Consider the following 20875-nt stretch of genomic DNA (forward strand, 5'->3'; position numbering starts at 1 on the left):
TAAAAAAGGATCAAGAGTGGAACTTCTGTGCTAGAAGGTATGTGCATTAAAAATGTTATAGATAGTCCTATTTGCTCTTCTGAAAGTTGTACAAATTTACACTTTCTTTTGGTGACTTTTCAAGCAATAGAACAACTTAAAAATAGTGACTGTATTTCCGACTCTTCTCTGAATGAATTCAAGATAAAAATTGTGAGGAGCCATTGTTTAGAGAAACCACAGACGAGGGTTGCTGTCCTCAACTGAAGCAAACTTCAGAGCAGCAAAAAGAGGAGCCAATTAACCTTCCTTTTGGAAAAGTCTTCCCTCTCCATGATGATGGCTGATGTCCACTCTGTAATCGGATGTCTCTTTAGGTTCAAAATTGACAAGAAGTGTTCCTGAACTAATAGCGTTTGCCTGGCCGTCAAACAAATTCACTAACTTCTGGGCCTTATTCATAGATTATAAAGGATTGTGAACAAACTCCAAGTATTAATCCCATTATCTTCTGTATCATGATTCTTGAGAATCCTCACATCAGTGTCACATGAATCCATGTGATACTGATGGTGATTTACAGTTAACAGTTATCATTCTAGTATGATTTTGACAAGTTTGCCATTCTCTATAATAAACACTGTCACTATTTCTGACAGTGCAGGTAGAGGGATTTCATTAAAATGTGCAGAAGGGGAAAAAAATGTATAACTTGGGAGAGGATGGGGAAGGGGATAATGGTAATTTTGAAAAGGTAAATATGCAGATCAGATGTACCTCCCTCTCCTCAGGTTCTCTAAACACCCCAGGAAGTGTTCAGACTCATAAAACTGTCAAAACTAAACATTTAAAGAAACATTTAGGCCTTTTGTAGTGTTCCTAGATACTACATTCCTATATTCTAGCATGGCGCTTTTACTTTGGTATACATATTTGTATATGTTTCAGCATCGTTCACTTTCGTTCTGATTATTGGCCCATCATTCTTGGCAGCATATTCCAGGAATAAGTCAGGTCTCTAAGATGCTCACGGGAAATCACATCTGGTTCTCATACCATCACTTTGAAATTATCACCAAAATCTTTTTTCCCCCACATTTTCCTTTCCCACTCTGGTTTCTGCCTGGATCTTAAACAATAGCCATTTTTATTACATTTTATAAACTTGTCCAAAGACCTGGGTGGCAGGTGATCAAGTCTTCTTAGAATGTGATGATAATGCAGCTGTGGATGAAACTAGTGCAAGAGTTATGGCCTTTCCAAAAATAATTGTTGGCTGAGAAATGTTTGATTTTATATAAGCACTGGGAAGATTGCTTTTTCTCATTTTTTCTTAACCTTGGGGTCAAAGTAGTGAGACAAAAGACAAAATATAAAAATACAGGGTAGCAAAAAGTCAATTTTCTGTATTTTTCCACTTAGCACAGTGCTTACAAATAAATTTCTTTCTCCTACATATGGCCACAGACTATGGAATAGTCGTATTTCAGAAGTTGGAAGGGATATTAGAATTTTTCAAGTTCTCCTACCCACACTTTTTGAAATAAGGAAGTTGAGTCTCAGAGGTGAAGTGCATAATGTAGCTAGTGAGTGACAGTCCGTCATGATCACAAGTTAGTAGCAGTCAGAACCAAGTCTCAGGTCTTATGACTCCTGATACAGTGCTCTTTCTGAGAGACAAACACCCTCAAATGTTTCCATTCTCCAATTACTCTCCTGCCAACTCTAAACAATTCTAACTACTGTGAAAGCAATTTTTCAACAACTGTAAGAATTACTGGTTTCTGTTTCTAGTGCTCAATTGACAGCTCTGTGTTTTGTTCCAGACTGTGTTTTGCACTCCTGTCTGCAATTGGAATTACCCTGGGGGTAACATGAGGTTTCTGAGTAGAAATCAATTGCAATGGAATACATGGTTATTTTCTTTCTTTATTTTCTACAGTCAATTTATAAACCTTCAAAAGCTTGTCTACTGCTGTGAATGCTCTGTTTTCCAATAAGTTTATTAGCCTGGTGATAATAAACTATTAATGCTGCAAAGCCCTGGGTGGATAGTATGCCTCTATGTAATGGAAAGAGTGCCCAGCTTGCGTCTCTCAATCCCAAGGTCGCAGCTCAATATAGACCACAATCCAAGACGCTACCCATAACTGTTTAAAGCCTCTGTTCACAGATGGATGAACACTATTCCAACCCTGTTTCAGGCTGTGAGCTCAGCTATGGCACCTCTCCATCTGTGGGACACTTGGCAATCCTTATTGTCTTCTGGGGACTCAAACTCCCAACCACCACCACTTCCTGTTCCCAGCCTTGGAACCCATGACTTCAGGCTTCCCTTACACTACATGTGTTAGTTCTCGATCAGGTCCAATAAGACACTTATCTAGTTTTAAAGTGTATATTACTATTATTTTAGCTACAATTACTATGTACAACCACAGCATGTCCAGACCAGAAATCTCCAAAATTTACCTTAGGAGCAACTTAGGGGTAGTAGTCAATTATATTGCTATTGCGTTCATTGGGGTTATGATGACTAGTGGTGAGCGACAAGTTTAGTCTCTACTTTTCTATAGATAGCTCCAATTTGTCTAAAGGGATTTTTAGATGAGCATTAACACTGAAAAATTTCTTTGATTTCCTTCATGTGCCCTTTGACCACTGTTGGTGTAAACAAGAGAAAAAATGCCAAGATTCAAACGCTTTTCAAAATTTCAGCATGCAGCCAGAGCCACGAAAAGATACTAAGTTTCTCGAATTGGTAGTGTAACTAATGAGGATTTCAAACATAAAAGGGAAGTGGGGTGGGCAGTACTGAGAAATGGTCCCCCAAATTCTCACCTCATGGTACACTCACCCTGTGTAAGCACACACCCCTGGGAGTGTGGGAAGAACTGTGAATATGACGGGGTTTCACTCCCATGACTAGGTTATGTTATAGGGCAAAGATGAAGGGATTTGCCCAATGTAATTAGGGTCCTTAATCAGCGGGATTTGAGTTCATCAAAAGAGAGATCATCCTCCATGGGCCTGAACTAATCAGGTGAGCCTTTAAAAGGGACTGGGCTCTTTCTAAAAGGAGCGATTAGAAGCATGGGGGAGATTATCTTGCTGGCTTTGAAAAAAAGAAGGACCTGAGGGCAGCCTCAAGGAGCTGAGAGTAATCACTGGTCAACAGTCAGCAAGAAAACGGGGATATTAGCCTTATAATTATAAGGAACTAAATTCAGCCACGACCCTGACTGACCCTGAAAGATGACCCTGAACATCAGATGACAATGCAGCTGGCTGATACCTTGATTTCAGCCTGGAAAGACACTGAGCAGAGGACCCAGCTATCCTGTACCTGAACTCCTGACCCACAGAAACTGTGAGATAATCAATATGTGTTGTTTTCAGTCTCTAAATTTGTGGTAATTTGTTATACCGCAATAGAAAAGAATACAAGAGGGTATGCTGAACATCACTCTGATATTTTATGGGCCAATGTGCAAATGTCACACAATCTCAGAGAAACCATATCTCCACCAACCATAAGAAGGAAAGTGGCAACAGTGACTGGCTCAATAATCTTGCTGGTCCTCGGGCAGCTATCTCTCTAGGCTCTTCTGGGTCAATTACTACATGGAGCCAGGTGAGAACCACCAGAATTTTTAAGTGTTTGCAACATTAACAAGATACAATACTTGTCATCTCCGTGGTACCTTAGACACAGGGAGGCTTCACGACCAACACCAAACACAAGCACAGGCTACAGAGTAAGACATTGACATCCGATCAAGTTAAAAGATGAGTGTCTACCAGCACAGAGTGAAATAATACCCTGCTCTTTAAGCAGCAAAGCCAGCGTCATCTACTGGGTTATACTTGAAGTAGGTAACAGAACCCAGACACTTTGCAGCACAGTCCCCTTGGACCAAGGCTGTACTAGGCTTTACAAGTGCAAAGGACACTTAAGATGCCAGATAGTAAATTCAATGGGCAAGCTGTCAGGTGGCAGATGGAAAACCTTGTAAGGGTCCAGCGAAGCCCAAAGTCCAATGATGAGGTGTAGCCACTGACGGACGAGAAGCAATAGCAGACTATCAGACCAACCAGGGACAGAGCAGTTACAGGCAGGTGCACCTGTAAGTGTGCACAAGAAACACCTGCAACGGCTACCTACTGGCCAATTGGTTTCTGTATTTACTGCGGAAGGAACTTATATTTAAATTTTTAACCTGAAAGTAAATCCTTTGTCTATAATAGAACCTTCTGAAGCACTGAATTTGTTACAAACCAGCACAGGTCTGGATACCATTATAGCTGGAAGCACGCACACCACTTTACTGTTTCATGACATAAACCATGAGGGCAGCTATATATAATTCGGTGATCATATTATTTATTTTCTATGACTTTTCCCAATTTCAAAAATGTTTAGACGCCACTCTTTCAGTTTTGGGTTCAGAAAGCATGTCACTCCTAAGTGTTACCAGTGGCAAGATCCAGTTGATGGCCACCAACGGCTCAACGGTTTTTCCTAGGAAGGGGGCTGCTTGCAGGTGCTTGTTCTCACTCACATGAAAAGATTGTATCCTGTTCAGGCAACAACACAGCTGCCTCTTCTTTACTTTGGTTAATTGTGCCATCTCCATATGTATATACACAGCATACCTGGCCCCTTCACTTAGCAATAGAGAAAATCTGCTTTCCAGGCTCTCACCTGAGAGAGGTCAACATTTATTTGACTGCTATCCACTTCCTGCCAGAGCTCTCATGATATCTGACAGACATGGAATTAGGGAAATAAAAATCTCTCCATTCTTCCAGGCAGATAAAATAAATGTTATCAAATTAGATGTCTGGTCCTTTCACTGTTTGTGACCATGGTCCATGGAGTATGGCAAAAGACCTGCAAGCCTTCTTATCCCTGCCGGTTTCAGAAGTAACAATAGATTGGACCAATCATGGTCCATCACAAGATGCTCATGGCCATGAACTATACCTTGAGAACACCTGAGCTAGGTGATGTAAAAGCTATGTTATCTGTGGCTTCCCCTGTCCTGCTCCTCACTCTGTACCTTCTAGATGAAATGCATTTGCTAAATTAATCTTAGGCATGTTGATGTTTTACCTTCAGTTTTCACAAAAAGTAGACATAAGAAACAGTCATATAAAGAATATTGTGACAAAACTGCACTGATGAAGAAATTGTTCATTACATTTTCTCTTTGTATAAGAGCCAATAGAAGAAATTGCTTCAAAAATTTAATACCAGGAAAATAATAAATTTACCTAGGTAAACTAAGTTTTATTTTACCATTCAATGAGAAATACTGGCAGCCAAGAAGCTCAGAGTTAAGGTCAATGCTCAATTATGGTAACTCTATTAGCCTTGGGAGAAATATATCCTCCTTCTACCTGCTCGTATATTTTTTCTATTTGTATTTCAATGCCCTGCCGATGAAGTGCTTTTGATAGATACCTCAAATCCCTTTAGGGAGTAAGTCTGTTGTACATTTGAAAACATTCAAGTGGGATGATAAGCACAAAGCTTTAAGGATATATTTAAAGAGCCCAAATCTTATATTTTAAGAGGCAATATAATAGAGTGGCTTTTATATAAAAAGCCATAGTACTTGATTCAAATCTCAACCCAGCCACTCCTGACTTTGGGCAAGGTCTTAGCTTCTCTGTGATTTGGCTTCCTTATCTTAAAATAGAGAAAATAAGGATACCTCCTTATGGGGCTATTTTGAGGAATAAATGTATTAATATATATGAGGCACTCAGAACAGTAAGGACAGAAAATAATTCTCTTGTGGGCTAATGTTACACTCTATCAGCGCATGGTACGGTCAAACTACCATATCCTATTAGGTGTCTGAACTTTATCCATTCAAATGCGAGGTAAGATGCTTACCTACGGTGGCAGATGCTGACGAGAGCAGAGATTTGCCCCAGGAGCCCCAGCCTGCCCAGCCCCCTCCACGTGGAGGAGAATCCACAGCCTGTGGAAAAAGAGATTAGCCACAAGGTCAGCAATTCAGTTCATCCCTGAATAGAAAAACTTGCATTGGTTTGAAACAAAAAGAAGGATTTTTTTTTTTTTTAATCACCAACAATCATGTCTCACTGGCTTATACTTTATAAACGCCCTAAAAACACATACCAACCCACATTGCAAGATGTACTTTGGAACCAAATTGATTAGTGGTGATGGTGGCTTCTGAGGGCTTGCCCTGAAGTGAGAAGAAGGGAGTTGGATGTTAAGCAAGACCCAAATCTCCCATTATCGGGAAGACAGGGACGGGGCTGTGCGAGGAAAATATTTAATATATTAGGGCACAAAAATGATTTGGAAAGTTCGATGTCGACTCATGCAATTTTTACAGAACTTAACAAATGTGCTCTTCTAGGTAGAGTTATCTTTTACATCTCCAGGGTGATAGGAGGGAGTTTTGCTATGGCTGATAGGCAAAGTGTCTAGAAAAAGCATCAGTAAGCCTGGAGATGGGTAGCAGCAATAAGTCGCCTTTTGAGGTGCACACCTTTCAAGGTGTCCACTCCACTCCAAATGAGCCCTGTAACCATACCTCTCCCTCTCCATGGGCTTAGTGCATTCCAATTCTTTTGCTTAGGTATTTGAATTGAGACTGAGAAACTCTGGTTCAGCACAAGCCGGTTGCTTGAATAGCGTATGAAAACTCAGGCAATGTAGAGTAACCATATACCGTGCAGAGTAGGAAGTAAGAGAAAGAGTGAACAGAATGAAGGAGGTATATTCAGATAAGTTGTTTGCATTCCTGAAACCTCACCCCTGGTTCCTGCTCCTCTTCAAGGTTTTGCTGCATTCCTATCTTAGGGTTCCATGAGATTCTTCTATGTGTGTCTGCCTGTCCATCTCTAGCTGTTTATAGGTCTGTCTCCCTCGCCACTAATGTATCCCCAGAGCCTAGAAGAGTACATGGCATATAATGAGTGCTTAATAAATTTATTTGTTGAATAAATAATTGAAATTCATCTATTTTCTTAAGTGTGCAATAGTTTCTATTACTTGTAATTAATGCATCCTGATTCAATTAGCAAAAGCACAACAACTTTCTCTTATTATTTAGGAATACATTCTGGAAAATGAGGCAATAATACATTTGGAGTTGGAGAATCACAGAGCGTTCTCTGAAAGAGAGAGAGAGAGAGAGAGAGAGAGAGAGAGAGAGAGAGAGAGAGAGGAATGAAGTTTAGATAAAAATGAAAAATTCCTACAAAGTGTGTAGATTCTATAACTTTTGACCCAAGACTGGTCCATCAGTCATTCCCAACTCCCTTCTCCCACTGTCTGCCACTCTTGCAGATAAGAGTGGACATGTGAAACAGTTTTGAACTAATGAGATATAACCGGGCAAGTTTTGCTTTCATGATAAATTATACAGTTACAGCTGGTGCCAGCTCTTTCCCCCTCCCTTTTTCCTGCCCTGAATGTGGACACAATGCTTGACACTGAAGCAGCCATTTCTGCTGCCATAAGAGAAAGACCAGGGAATCTCAGCATCGTTAGCCCTGGCACTATTGGCTACTAAACCAAAGTGAGTAGCTGCGTACCTCCATTCTTTCTGTAAGTGATAAAAAAATACATTACAATTTTACAAGCTACTGCATGTTGGATTTTAGTTACTACTTGCACCCAAATGCATTCCTAACTGATTCACCTAGTAAATATCAAACACCACTCGTCAACGTAGACTACTGGTCAAGAGAAAACGTTATGGAATTAAATTGATTGGGTTTGACTCTAGGCTCTGCCATTTGGCGCAACAAATTACTCAAGTCTTTTAAGGCATCATTTACTCTTTATAGAATGCAAGGTGTGGTAGTATAAGAACAATAAATATAAGAACCAATTCCCTCAGAGGGATACCGTGAAGACTAAAAGAAATAATGCATATAAAGCTGTGAGCACAGTGCCTGACACTTAATAAATACTTCATCAATGTTAACTAGTAATAATAAGAAACTATATTTTTAACACTAAGAAGCAAAAAGCTTTGAAAGTTGGCTGACATTTTTTTTCTGTTGGAAACAATGAAAAACCTGTTAACATGAATGGAAATACTCGTGATTCATTACTGTCAGCTTTCATTTTTGGTGTCTACATTGATTTACTTCACTTCAGCAATGGAAGCCAATGGCAATTTTATACCGTCATGAAGACAGATGTAAGTTGGTGATTAATATTCTTTTATGGAACAAATCACTACCTCTGTGATTAGGGAGCATTAATACACTTAAGGGTGACAGCTTCTGGCTCAAATTTACAATACTTAATATGCTCTGACAGTTGGTAATTGACTAGCAAATGGAAATAAGTGTGAAATGAATCTAGAATTTTTGCAGTATAATAAATGACAACTTCAATTACTTTATTAATAAAGCTCCTTTGACATTGAGCTGTGACCTCCTGATCAGATACAAAGAGTGTTTATCAGTGGCAAATACTCAAATGACTAAGTATGCACATTTAATATAAAAACCATACAAACTAAATGTTCAACATGAATTATAAATATGTCTCATTATCAGTGTTGTCTCCACTTTAAATAGCTTTAATGTCACATACTCACGAGACTATAAAGTAGGGAGAATGGATCTACTCAGCTCCCTCATTATCATATATGGTTATTTTAAAGCTTTGTTCTCACCCTCATGTCATTTAACCCCCATTTCCTTTATCAGACAGCTTCATACCCTATTTCACAGGGAAAACAGAAGTCGTCAGATGAGAACTCTCTTAACATCCTGCCCCCTCCCCACAAACTCTCAGAAGAATGACTGCATCTTGTAACAGCAAATCAGACTTGGCTTGGTCAAGAGGAATATCCAAAACCCAAATGGAGGTCATTTATACGTCTATAACCATTGGGTGGTCCTAAGAATATGAAAGAATGCAAGATTCCATCAAGTTCGAAGTTCTTTAAATAGAAAAGCTATTTATATAGTACCTATCTGGTATCTCATTTAAAGGTCTTTAAATAGAAAGTACAGTACGTTTGTTTCTTTTAGACTATCAAGTTCAAAGATATCGTTAGATAGGAAAAAATGTACAAATCTTATAATTCCATAGAAGTCAAAGTTCTTTATTATTTAGATGGAAAATAGATGTGCCAGTCTTAAAGATCAAAGATCAATCTAGTCCTATTTCCCTGAGTAGATCAAAAATCAGGTTCTGTGTATAACATGTGCCTAAGGGTGTAAACAATGAGAACTGTGACCCCAAACCCTTTTTAAATTTTGTAACTCACGACGTAAGAGCTCCAAAAAGAGACTCAGTGTGACATTTGAGAAGATGTGAATTGCTCAGGCTGCCTGCCTCTGTCAAAATATTTGCTTGAAAATAGCCTCAGTTATTTCCAGGTAATTGTTTTCCTTGGTGATTATGGATCATTCAAATCTGGGAAGATTTAAAATTTAATATAGAATGGTTTTTACGGCATCAAAATCATGCTATTCATACTTTTGTGCATACTTGGTCTTTTCTGTACTACTAAAGTTCAAGGAATTTGACTGATTAGAACATAAATTTTTGAAAATCAGTTTAAAATGAATAACTGAATTATCAGACTTCTGACGTAAAGTTGAAATCTTCCTAAGATTATTCATAGTATTATAACATCTAAGAGGTTTCTAGGTCCACTCCATGAATTTAATAGATTTGTAACCATCCTTAACTTTTCAGCAAGGTTTTGTTTAAGTAGATAAATGAGGTACTGAAAAAGTAAATAGAATATATTAAATTTATAGACGCAGTTTAAAGATATTTGAATGTGTTTAAGTTGGTAAAAAGGACCAAGCATTAATCAAAAACTACTTGAAGGGTGAGTGTTCAATGTTGCTAGCCTTCTAAATAAAGATTTGTGAGATGAATGTCATGCCTAGGAAGAATTGAAATTTTCAACTTGTGACCTTAATAAATGAACATTAATTGTTTAACCGAAATTAAAAGTCTGAATAGCCCTTTCTATGCACAAACACACTGGCCTACACCAAAAACCCATCTAAATACAAGTTAAACTTTACAGCACCCGCACTCACAATTCCTTCCTTCCCTTCTATCATTAGGGAAGTGATGGCTTCCTCTTAGTTACAATTACCAATGCCACCTGAACTCCTCTGGGCCGGGGTAGGTTGGTTTTCCCTTCTCTCCTGACTTTCGCTCTTCTCTGCTTCCCACATTTCATCATGCACATCATTCCTCCATCTTAAAACCAACAAATGAAAACCGCAATGACAAAAAGGTTTGTTTCAAATTGAATCTCTTTTCTGCTCCACATCATTCTTCTTCACCTCTCAGAAAAGGTGCCTACCTTCTGTATCCCCGCCCCGCGCTTCACTCCTTCACCCACCATAGTAACTCTCCCACTGGCCACTACTTCACGAAACCATTCTCATCAAGGTGACAACAACTTCCTCACTGGCAAAGCCACCAACTCATTTTATTTCTAGACCTCTCAGTAGCATCTGAAGCTTAACCATTTTTTCATTCTTAAAATAGTCTATTCTCATGGCTTCTAGGCCCTATCTTCTGACTCTTACTGTTTTTGTCCATCTTTTAGTATTATGATTTCAGTTCCTTTTAGAAAGTTTCTACATACTTACTGAAATTATGAGGGCTCCTTAAATTAAGTTACAATCCAAGTGCTGCCAGCATTCCAATAAAATATGCACAGTCCAGGGTGGCAGCTAGCATCCTAATCAGGGAAGCCATACTCCAGAGGCAGCTATAATGAGCTCTTCTATTATCTGCATCTCTATGAACACCTGATGCTTCGCTAATTAGTGCACTGAATTGCAGACCTGGTTTTTAACTGGTAAACATAGTAGACTGTTAACTAGCATTCTGAAGATCTGAAAGGGGTTGTAGGTGATGAAATTAAAGGTATGTGACATTTGTAGATGGCTAAACATATTTTATAGCCTCTTCCTACCTTCACATGAGTAAGTTCTAAGAAAGAATGCTGCTCTATGCTAAATGGTCATCTGAACTCTGAACTCTGCTGAATTCTGGTTTCTTGATGCCAACTACAAGGAAAGAAAACCCTGCTTCTAGAATTCTACACATCTGCCCCGAGTGGACCTTTCACTCAGGCTGGTAGTCAAAGCATCTAAGAGGACAAAACAATGGGACGTTCTCAAGCCTACAAGAGAAACAGTGCTCATGAACTGTTTTTAACTTTCTTGTGAATTAATGTTTAATTTTAAAATGTCAGTATGGTGTAATGTGATTTGAGATTTGATTTCACTTAGAGAATGTGATGGTGAGATTGGGGAGACAAGAGGTAATTCTCACCAGCTCAACTTCTTTGTTGGCTCCCACAACCTACCATCAAGGACCCAGGAGCTGTGCGTGACCAAACTGGTGTAGAGACGGGAGCCTTCCAGGGCCAAGTCCTAGACCTCTGTTCTTTATTTTTATATAGCATCTGGACAATCTGACCCACTCCCATTACTTAAATAATATCCAAGTACTCATGGCCTCCAAATCTTTCTCTCTCTCCTGGCCTCCAGACCATTATAACCAACCGCCTACAAAATATCTTCACTTAGATGTGCCATGGTGTGTTCAATACTGAACTTGCCATCTTCTCAATCTCACTCAATACTCCAACCAGCTCTTTCTGTGTCCTAGTATTAGTAATTCCCAAACACTGGTCCACAGACTGACCGCACGAGTATTATGTGGGGGAACTTAAAAATAGAGTTTTGGCTTCCACTGTGATCTGTTGAATAAGAATCTCTCAGAGTAGAGCCCAGGAATCTAAATTTTTAAGAAACTTCCCAGGTGATCCTAATGCACCACTGGATTTAGGAAGCACTGTCCTATATGGACAGACGGCACCAGCATCCACCTGGTTGTCCAACCCAAAAAGTAAGTGCCATCATGTGGGAAATACTCAAACAGCATTGGAGTAAACTCTGCTCATTCACTGAAAAGGCAAAAATTTGCCATCAGCGTGTGTCTTGGCCTGTGTTCTCTCTTCTTTGTCTTCCTCAGTAACAATTTTATGACTTAAACATTCTGCTTTTCCTTTTCCAGGGAGAGAACTATCCAGTGGTAGTCTTTGTTTTCCTTGGAGAGTATTTTTAGTGGTAACATTGGAATTCTTTACCTTCATAATCGACCTTATGCACTGGTGTTGGGCAGTAGGAATAACATTTTCTTCCTCTGGGTAACATTTTGTGGTGTTAAGAATTTAGGGAAATTGATCTAGATTGGATCTTTTAGGAGTCGGTGGACTAGCATATAATAAGGTCCCACAAGATCTCTGGGAATAAATGTCACTCCTGACTAGCAGCCAAGATAATCATCTCGGAATTGAGGGTGAAGACTTCTCTGACTCCTTAAGATCAATTTGAGTGTTCCATCCTAGGTTTCCTTTGTGCGTCGTTGTGCCTGTCCTATCTAGTATTCCAGGACATGCTATAATTGCTTTCATTCAACATTGCCTTCCCCAGCAAGACTGTAGGCATCCTGAAGACAACTGCGCCATGCAGATTGCTAGGCACAAACATGGTGTCATGGGGCTGGTAGAGACCTTAGAGAGTCTAGCCCAAATTCTCATGTTCAAGTGAGGCGGGGGACCATCTCCCATGCATGTTGCAGAGTAGATTCCTGCAGGAAGCCTCACCTCAATGGCTTCTAGTTTGTACATCAGAATAGACAAAAAAGAGAAGGCGAACCACAGAGGAGAAAGCTTCTCTGAGTGCATAACCTGTGAAGAGTGTGATCATGCAAAGCAGTTGTGACCCCTGAGCAGCTGGTCAAACCGCTGGCCTCTTCCTCGTCTCTAGGCCGTCTCCTGGTCGTGCCACCCTCATGGGAAGTCATGGCCGCCACGCTGCCTTAAGCAAAGGGGAAGCTAATAATGGGTATTTTAAGGGAACCCAAACCCAAAGTAGCTATACACATACAGCCACTTAGCGAAAAATATACATGTCAGCACATTACCACACAATCTAGTGTGTCCTAAAAGATACTGGTTTATATTACCTCAAAGACTATTCTACCAAGTTTTTTTTAAAGCAGGCGTTTTTTTAAAGCAGGCATTTTCCCAGAGAAGCTTTTTAAAAGGGGTGATGAGATGCTTTTAGGCTCAGATCTACCTGGGATCAAACAGGCTTTTGAGCTTGGCTGTTTTCCTATAGGACCTGTCGTTCCTTAGTGAATTTGTGTTCCAGATCCAAACAGCCAACTTGTAAATGAACTTTTGATTCAACATTTTTTTGTACAATTCATTCTTTTCTGGATCAACAGAAAAAGAATTGTTTTTATCACTGCAAAAATACTTCTTATAAGTTTCCAACAAAGGGAAAATAAAATAGAGCAAATGAACAATGCTTGAAGACGAGGCACAAAATTGATATCTAGTATTAACTTGAGATAAAAGTATGGGTTACCAGAGACATAATAGATTACTTAAAAAGAGACAAAATTTGCACCTACTTGGAAGGGTTTAAATATGATCTGGGTGAAAGAGATATCCTTTCCCTTCAAAACCCTTCAAGCCAGGTATATCGGCTTTCCGCCTTCTTAGAACAAACACACCCAGAGGTGCTCCTCCCACATCTTGGTTCTAGCTGAGCTCCCATGGCAATGCCACATACTCGTACGTACCTCCAGAGTCATGGTCCCAACTCTCTGGCCAATATTTGCACTTCCATCCATGTATTTTTGTGATACTTCATTATGAAGAATTGTTCACCTTTTCAAAGTCTTTGAAAGCTAACAGCATTGTTGTGCACGGAGAGGGAAGGGAGTGTCTGTCTGCCTACCAGCTTTATTCCTGTAGCAGTAAGGAGGTTTATAAAGTGCTTTCAAAATCAGATTCCATTGAATTTGCTCAAAAATTTAAGAAGGCAGATGTGTAGGAGGATACTAACTTTGTATTGTGCTGTCTTTATGAGCAATCTTGTTATAATTATTAGAAGACTGAAATTGGAAAGCATCATCTAGTCATCATGAACATACATATTTTGAATTAGAGGAGTTTGTATAGTTTCTTTAAGTCACCTCAAGTCAGAATGGTGTGGCTAAGACATAGTTTTCTTAATGGACAAAGATATTTATTAACAGTAGCATTTATAGTAAAAATTGGAAACCAATGCTTCCCATAATAGAAATATAGTGTGGCAGTAAAACAGGTTCCAGGTATTTGATATTATAGGTATTTGTAGGTATAGGAAATACAAATATAAATGCTATTGGTTCTGTTTCTCTGGAAACCCCAGACGAATACAGACTCTGGCATCAATATTTTTTAAAGATCTTCCAGGGGTTGAAATGTTCAGGTAGGGTTGAAAACTTCTACCTGAAGTAGAAGGGAGTTCTTAATCCCTTAGGGGGTCCATGGGTGGCTTCAAAGAGCCTGTGAACTCTCAGAACTCAGAAATAAAATTATGTATGTTGACCATAGGTGATCCAAATTCCCAGCTGGTCCTCAAATCCCCTCCATGACATCCTTGCAACATGATTGTTGGCTTTTGTTTAAACATCTCCAATCATGGAAACAGCCTCCTCCCCAAGAAAGCCCATCTCAGAGTAGTTCTAAGAGTCAAACACCTTACAGAAACTGAAGCACAAGAAGCCTGATTTTGAATAAAACTATCACAAAACATTAATCAGAAGGACATCTAGTGGTCCTCATGTGCAAAGTCTTCATTTTATAGAGGAAAAAAATGAAGGCACAGAGAACTTAGGTGTCTTGCCCAAATTAAAAGAGCTAATGAAAGGTTGGAGGATGAAAGCCCAGGCCTTCTGGTTTCCAGTTTAGTTCCCTTCCCTCACGGCATACAGTAGAGTCCCTTCAAGGAGGTGACAGGTGGTGTCACACTTCAGAATGAGCAGAGCTGGGGCCTGGCTCAGGGAAAGACCCCGATTCCCCCATCCTGTACCATCACTCTAGGAGGCAGGATCGGAAGGTAGTACCCCACCTCCTCCTTTCATGCTGAGGGCCTCCCCATCCCCACCAGTCCCCACATGGATGGAGGTGAAGATACCAAGAAAACCCAGTTCGATGGTCGTATTGATGTGGCACAAGGTACCAACTGGGAGACACTTGACTATCCTCTCCCCCAGAGATAGGTGCAGGCATAGAAGGGAAGGAGTGTGGAACATGGTCTGCCTCTGCCCCCGGGAGGTGGTGTTTGAGGATAAAACAGTGATTGAATGTCTAAGTTCTCCATAATGGACTTGTAAACATACATTAAAATTTAAGTGATACTAAAGCAACATTGACTTGTTTAGGGTCAAATCAGGCTCATTAATAATTGGGACTCTTATGTTCAATATTACAGTATCTTCTGTTTACTATTAAGAAACTTAATATCTTATGGGTTAATATCTCTAAGCCAGGTTGCCTTATCTAAAACTTGAAGTTAGTAATATCCAGCTTAGAAACCTCAAGAACTGTTGTACGCATGAATTACATAACATATAAAGTAGCTAGCAGAGTGCCTGGCTCACAGAAAGTGTCCAGTGATTGGTGGATGTTATTATTAGTGATACAATTGCCAACATGCAAATATTATAATGACCAATTATTCTTATATGCCTTTTCTCACCACACAACACATTTTTTTGATGACAGAAGTGATGTCATAGTATATTCTGAAACCCCAATCCCCACCCACAGAGCTTGGCACAAATCTGTGCCCATGGTAGGTCAGTAAGAACTTAGGTTGAACGAACCACTCCTACCAGATTATCCTCTTCTCTCAGGGGTATTTCAGATCCAGGTTCTGCGTCGAGGCTGACGGCATCAATGCATTCAGCAAGCGCATCCTCACTCACTTCTCCGTTGATGGAGGGCTCCGTGACACTGGTGTCTTCAGGCTGCTCAGCGTGCCCAGTGTCAGCACTCTCTGCACCTTGAATGTCTGCATTTTCATGCACGTCTCCTCTGGCATCAGCCAGCGTTGGCTCACTTGAAATCAAAGCTGAATCGCCGTGCTCCTTTGCATCTTTGGGTAAAGAATAACTATTGGGCATCTCGGTAATTTCTGCGTTGTCTCCAGTGGCTACGGTGTCACCGGCATCGTCAGACATTTTAATATCTGTCAACATGATTACAAACAAACATTTTATGCTGTACTCTGAATTGTTAAACTTTAATTCAAAGTCCTGGGTATTAAATTGAAATCTGGTAGCGGTTAACTTTCTTCTACCAATAAGAAACCTTACATAACCTTGGGGTGGGTTGAATCATGGCCCCCAAAGATATTCATGTCCTAATCCCTGGAACTTATGAATATTATCTTATATGGCAAAAGGGACTTTGCAGATATGATCAAATAAAGGATTTTGAGATGGAGGGATTATCTTGGATTATCTGGGTGGGTCCAAAATGACATCACAAGTGTCCTTATCAGAAAGAAATAGATTTGACTACAAAGAAGAAAAGGTGGTGTGATAATAGAAGCTGAGATTGGAGTGATACATTTTGAAGATGAAGGAGGGGGCCACAAGCCAAGGAATACAGGTGGCCACTAGAAGCTGAAAAAGTCAAGGACACCATTCTCCCCTCTGAGACTCCAGAGGGAACAGCCCTACCGACACTTTTCTCACCACATGACACATTTTTGATGACAGAAGTGATATCATAGTATGTAGTCCAATGAAACCGATTTTGAACTTCTGACCTCCAGCACTATAAAATAAATTTGTATTGTTATAAGCCATGCACGTTGTTTAAGTAGTTACAGCAGCAATCGAAAACTAATACAAACCTAGAGTGCTATCATTGAATTCCCATAGATCTTTTGCTTGGTGTACAGGAATGTGCATATATTAACTAGGAATATTATCTGTATCTGTGAAATTATTTATTTAATATGACTTTATGAATTATATTTGTAGTAATAATGAGAATAAGCAAAGAAAATGCCTGAGAGCTTATCAAAAAAATACTTGGTATTAGCTTTGCAATGTCATCAGAGATTCACATTGAGAAAGAGACATACATGTACATAAGTGTGCTTTGTTGGGAACTAGCTGGTGAAGGCCTAGGCTCTGTTTGGACAATAGTTTAGACAGGGATACTGAAGGATGAAAAGGAAAGAAGTGAGGTAGAAGCCAAACGAGGAATAAGGCCATTACAAAATAACCTACAAAGCAGAAAACTGTTTATCCTGTAGATATCATGTGGACCAGTGCTGTTTAATAGAACTTTCTGTGATGATGAAAATGTTCTATACCTGCTGTCTCCAATGTGGTAGTTAATAGCCACATGTGGCTACTAAGCACATGAAATGTGGCTAGTGCAACTGAGGAACTCAATTTTAAATTTTATTTCATTTTACATAATTTAAAATGTAATTTTACATAGGTATGCGTGGCTAGTGGCTACTTACTGGACAGCACAGATCTAGAAGGCTCGTTTGAGATGAAACCTTTCTTAGGCTAAAATGAAGACACAGTATTCTCACTACACAAGAAGCCAAGTCTCAGGCAAATCAATTGGTATTTTTGTTGACCTCAGTGTTTACCAATTGGTCAAATCTCAGGTTGCTGCTAAAACTATGGCATGTGAGAAGCCATTTCACATATTGGGCACCTGGTGGTACACGCTTAGAACTCACGTGCACATGCCAATCCTGTGATCCCCTCAAATAGCCATTCCCCACGTTTGTCTGGCTACTTTCTTTTCCCGTACTACATTCGCCCCCTCCGTGAATCACAATTCATGTCTCACAGGTGCACACACCACTTTCACGGTATGCATCTCAAATATCTACCTCTAGTCCATAGACACAGGAAGTAAATCAGTGGTTTCCAGGGCTGAACGGAGGGTGATGAGGAGTGACGGCTAATGGGTACGAATTTCTTTTGTGGGTGATGCAAATGTTCTACAGTGAGACGGTGGTGATGGCTGTCCAACTCTGAAAACTCTGAATGGCTGTACAACTTTGAATATACTAACAGGCACTGAACTGTACTGTTTAAAAGAGTGAATTTTGTCGTATGAAAATTTTGTGGTATATGAATTATATCTTAATATACTAAGAATATATATAAAACATAACATTACATCTTATTAATGTTATTATAAAAAAATTCTACCTCTGGATTAGTAGTTCTAATGACCAGCTGGACGTCTCTTCCTGTCCAAAAGGAAATCTTTTGCCTTACCGTTAATATTAGACCTTCCTCTTAACTTTTAGTTCATGGCACCTATAATTCCCCAGTAACCCAGGCTGAAAACCTCAGAGCTGTCATTGACTAAACCTTCACTCTCTCAAGAATAAGTAATACAAATAGCTATACTTTGAGTGACAATTAAATCCAGGCTCTTTACATGTTCTGTCTCCTGTGAGTTAGATATTATGAGCTCCATTTTATGAGCTCGTCTGAGGCAACTGAGGCTCAGTGAAATATTGATATTTTATTGTTGATATTTTATTAGGTGGCAGATTTGATACTTGAACCCACGTCTGACTGATATTGAACCACGTCAGAGCTCTATCTGCCATGCCACCTGCCTCTTCTTTTACATTCAGCCAGTGCCCAAATCCTAGAGATTCTTTATTCAGAATCTATAGCCTTTCTTTACTTTTATTCTTCCTGCCACCACCTTTGAGCCGGTCCTCATTATGATTCATGTTGATGATTTCAATTTTGGGTTCACCCCTCCACTGTTGCTCTCCCTGTCATTTCCCTATCCTTTACCTTACAGTTCTCATTATATCCCTCTCCTGCTCAGACATCTCAGGAGCTTCCTATTGAGAGGAAGCCACATGCTTCAGCTGGCATCTAAGGGCCTCTATGCTCCATTTCCACTAGGCTCATCTGCCACTATCACCTTCCAAATTCTTAAATGAGACAATGTAAGAATGTGTACAAAGTGTGACATCCACAAAAGCTCAGGTGGCTCTTGGTTCAATATGTTGTTTTCTACACATTTAAGGTCCTGTTAAACCAACTACCTCCTCCATTTTTTGTTCCCCCTAATTGCATATAACTTTTCTTCCTCTGAACTTCCAGAGTGCTTTGCATCTATCTCACCTTGGACAGTTACAACAGTCTTAGATTGGAGTTGCTTGAGTGTTTTCTTATTATAGTGTAAATTCTATGAAGACAAGGATCTGCCTTGTTTTGTTTTCATATTTTATACAGCACTTAACATGGTTTCTTGAACAGAGTGGGAAGTTCAGCAAATACCTGTGTTGATTTATATTACTATTTATGTGGAGTTTTCAAAGGAAAATGTAATTTGAAATGAAAGCAAGCAGAACATGCCTTTACCCCATTCACTACTCAGGAGCTATCTTATAGCAAGTGGTTCCAAATGACCCCCATTGTCTTTCTTTTGATCCTTCACTTCTCAATTAACTGAATTAGAATATCTCTCTTTAAACACAAATATGTGAATTCTGTGATAACATTCCTGTAAACAAGTCTACAAGTAAGCGAAAAATGCATACTTCCTTTTAGCTGGTATGTTAAGTTTAGGATATTCAAGGTTGGAGGTGGTTTGTCAGTGAGTATGGTTAATGCCTCATTGAAATAGTAAAGAATTGATACAAGACCACGGTACAGAAAAGGGTAGTTAACTGTGGTTCATGGGAGGGGGTAGAATTGAGGGAAAGTACTTAAGCTACTATTTGGAAGCTAATCAAATCTTTGTGAAAACCTTGCGTCAGGACTGGCTTAGGATAGAGGTTAACAAACTACAGCCTGCTGGTTAAATCTTGCCCTCCATATGTTTTGGTAAATAAAATTTTATTGGCCTGCAGACATGCTCATTTGTTTATGTACTGTCTATGGCTTCTCTAGCATTACAACAACAGAGCTGACTCATTGTGACAGAAACCATATGGTCTACAGAGTCACAAAGCCTAAAATCTTTAGTGTCTGGACTTTCACAGAAAATGTCTGACCCGTGGCCTAGGACACTGCTTGATTGCCATGGCTTCAAGAGTTGTCTGTTCTAATTTACCCTATCCTCAACTGGGTCCTAGGGGCAGGGCCATAAGGAGAATGGGTCTATTAATAAACAATGCTTGGACAGCAAGTTTATTCTTATTTTTGGTTCATCAACAGCTGGTCACAGTCTGGTATTTTAATTTCTTTGTAAGATAATTTGGAAATCCTTATTATTAATCTGGATTAAGAAGCTCCAAACGATTTCACTTTTCTAAGAGCAGGAACATGGGAATAAATCAAGATGTGATAAACATTCATGGACAAATAAAAAGCATTATGGATACTCTGCTGTGTGTGTTTTGCCCTATATGTGTTGAGATACGGTTCATAATGCTAAAACACTTCACTACATACCATGTGACATACGTGTGGGTTAGCTGTTATTTATGTCCTGGGGGTGGTTGGTTAACATCTGAAGTGCCCTATTCAGAAATATACTCTCCAGAAGTGCTTGTTTAGCATTTCAAACTCTGTAATTGACAGTTCACCTCTGGAGAGGGTTCAACTATCTTCCTCTCCAATGAGCACTCTAGGGTGTGCTAACTAGCATAAGGGATATTAGAAATCATTTTGCACTGATGAAATGGCAATGGGGCTTAAGATAATGTGGGGTGGCAAGAACTAATGTACACGGGCTTTCTGCTTTTCCAGGACCAGGGCATAAGATTGTATTGAATCCAGCGGTTTATTGCCCTGTGGAGTAGAAGTTTTCGAGTTCTTCCGATTGAGGGGGAACACCAAAACTGACAGCTGATGAGAAGGCTAGCTGAGGCCTGCCTCTAGAGCAGTCCTCCCCAGAGACCTAAAAGGACAGAGAGCTAGGACTTCATCAAGCTTACAGGGACAAACTATATAACTGAGCCCAGCTGCTAACATACATGTGAGTGTACGGCAGAATTCCTTCATGGTAATGCCACTCTTGGTTGGGAGGCTGCACGG

General features: G+C 39.7%; 1 protein-coding gene across 2 annotated transcripts in view; it reads right to left on the bottom strand.

Moving 5' to 3' along the window:
- The window catches only part of FAM114A1 (family with sequence similarity 114 member A1), a 61257-nt gene that overhangs the window by 36730 nt on the left and 3652 nt on the right, over positions 1-20875 (bottom strand). For both annotated transcript variants that reach the window (XM_033106327.1, XM_033106328.1), the window contains exons 2-3: positions 15713-16068; positions 5885-5972 (exon numbers count right to left, since the gene is read on the bottom strand). In XM_033106327.1, the coding sequence (XP_032962218.1) occupies positions 5885-5972; positions 15713-16060 (436 nt within the window). In that variant the 5' untranslated portion in view covers positions 16061-16068. The remainder of the gene's footprint in view (positions 1-5884; positions 5973-15712; positions 16069-20875) is intronic.

This window comes from Rhinolophus ferrumequinum, chromosome 5, assembly GCF_004115265.2.
Source record: "Rhinolophus ferrumequinum isolate MPI-CBG mRhiFer1 chromosome 5, mRhiFer1_v1.p, whole genome shotgun sequence".
NCBI classification, from domain to species: Eukaryota; Metazoa; Chordata; class Mammalia; order Chiroptera; family Rhinolophidae; genus Rhinolophus; species Rhinolophus ferrumequinum.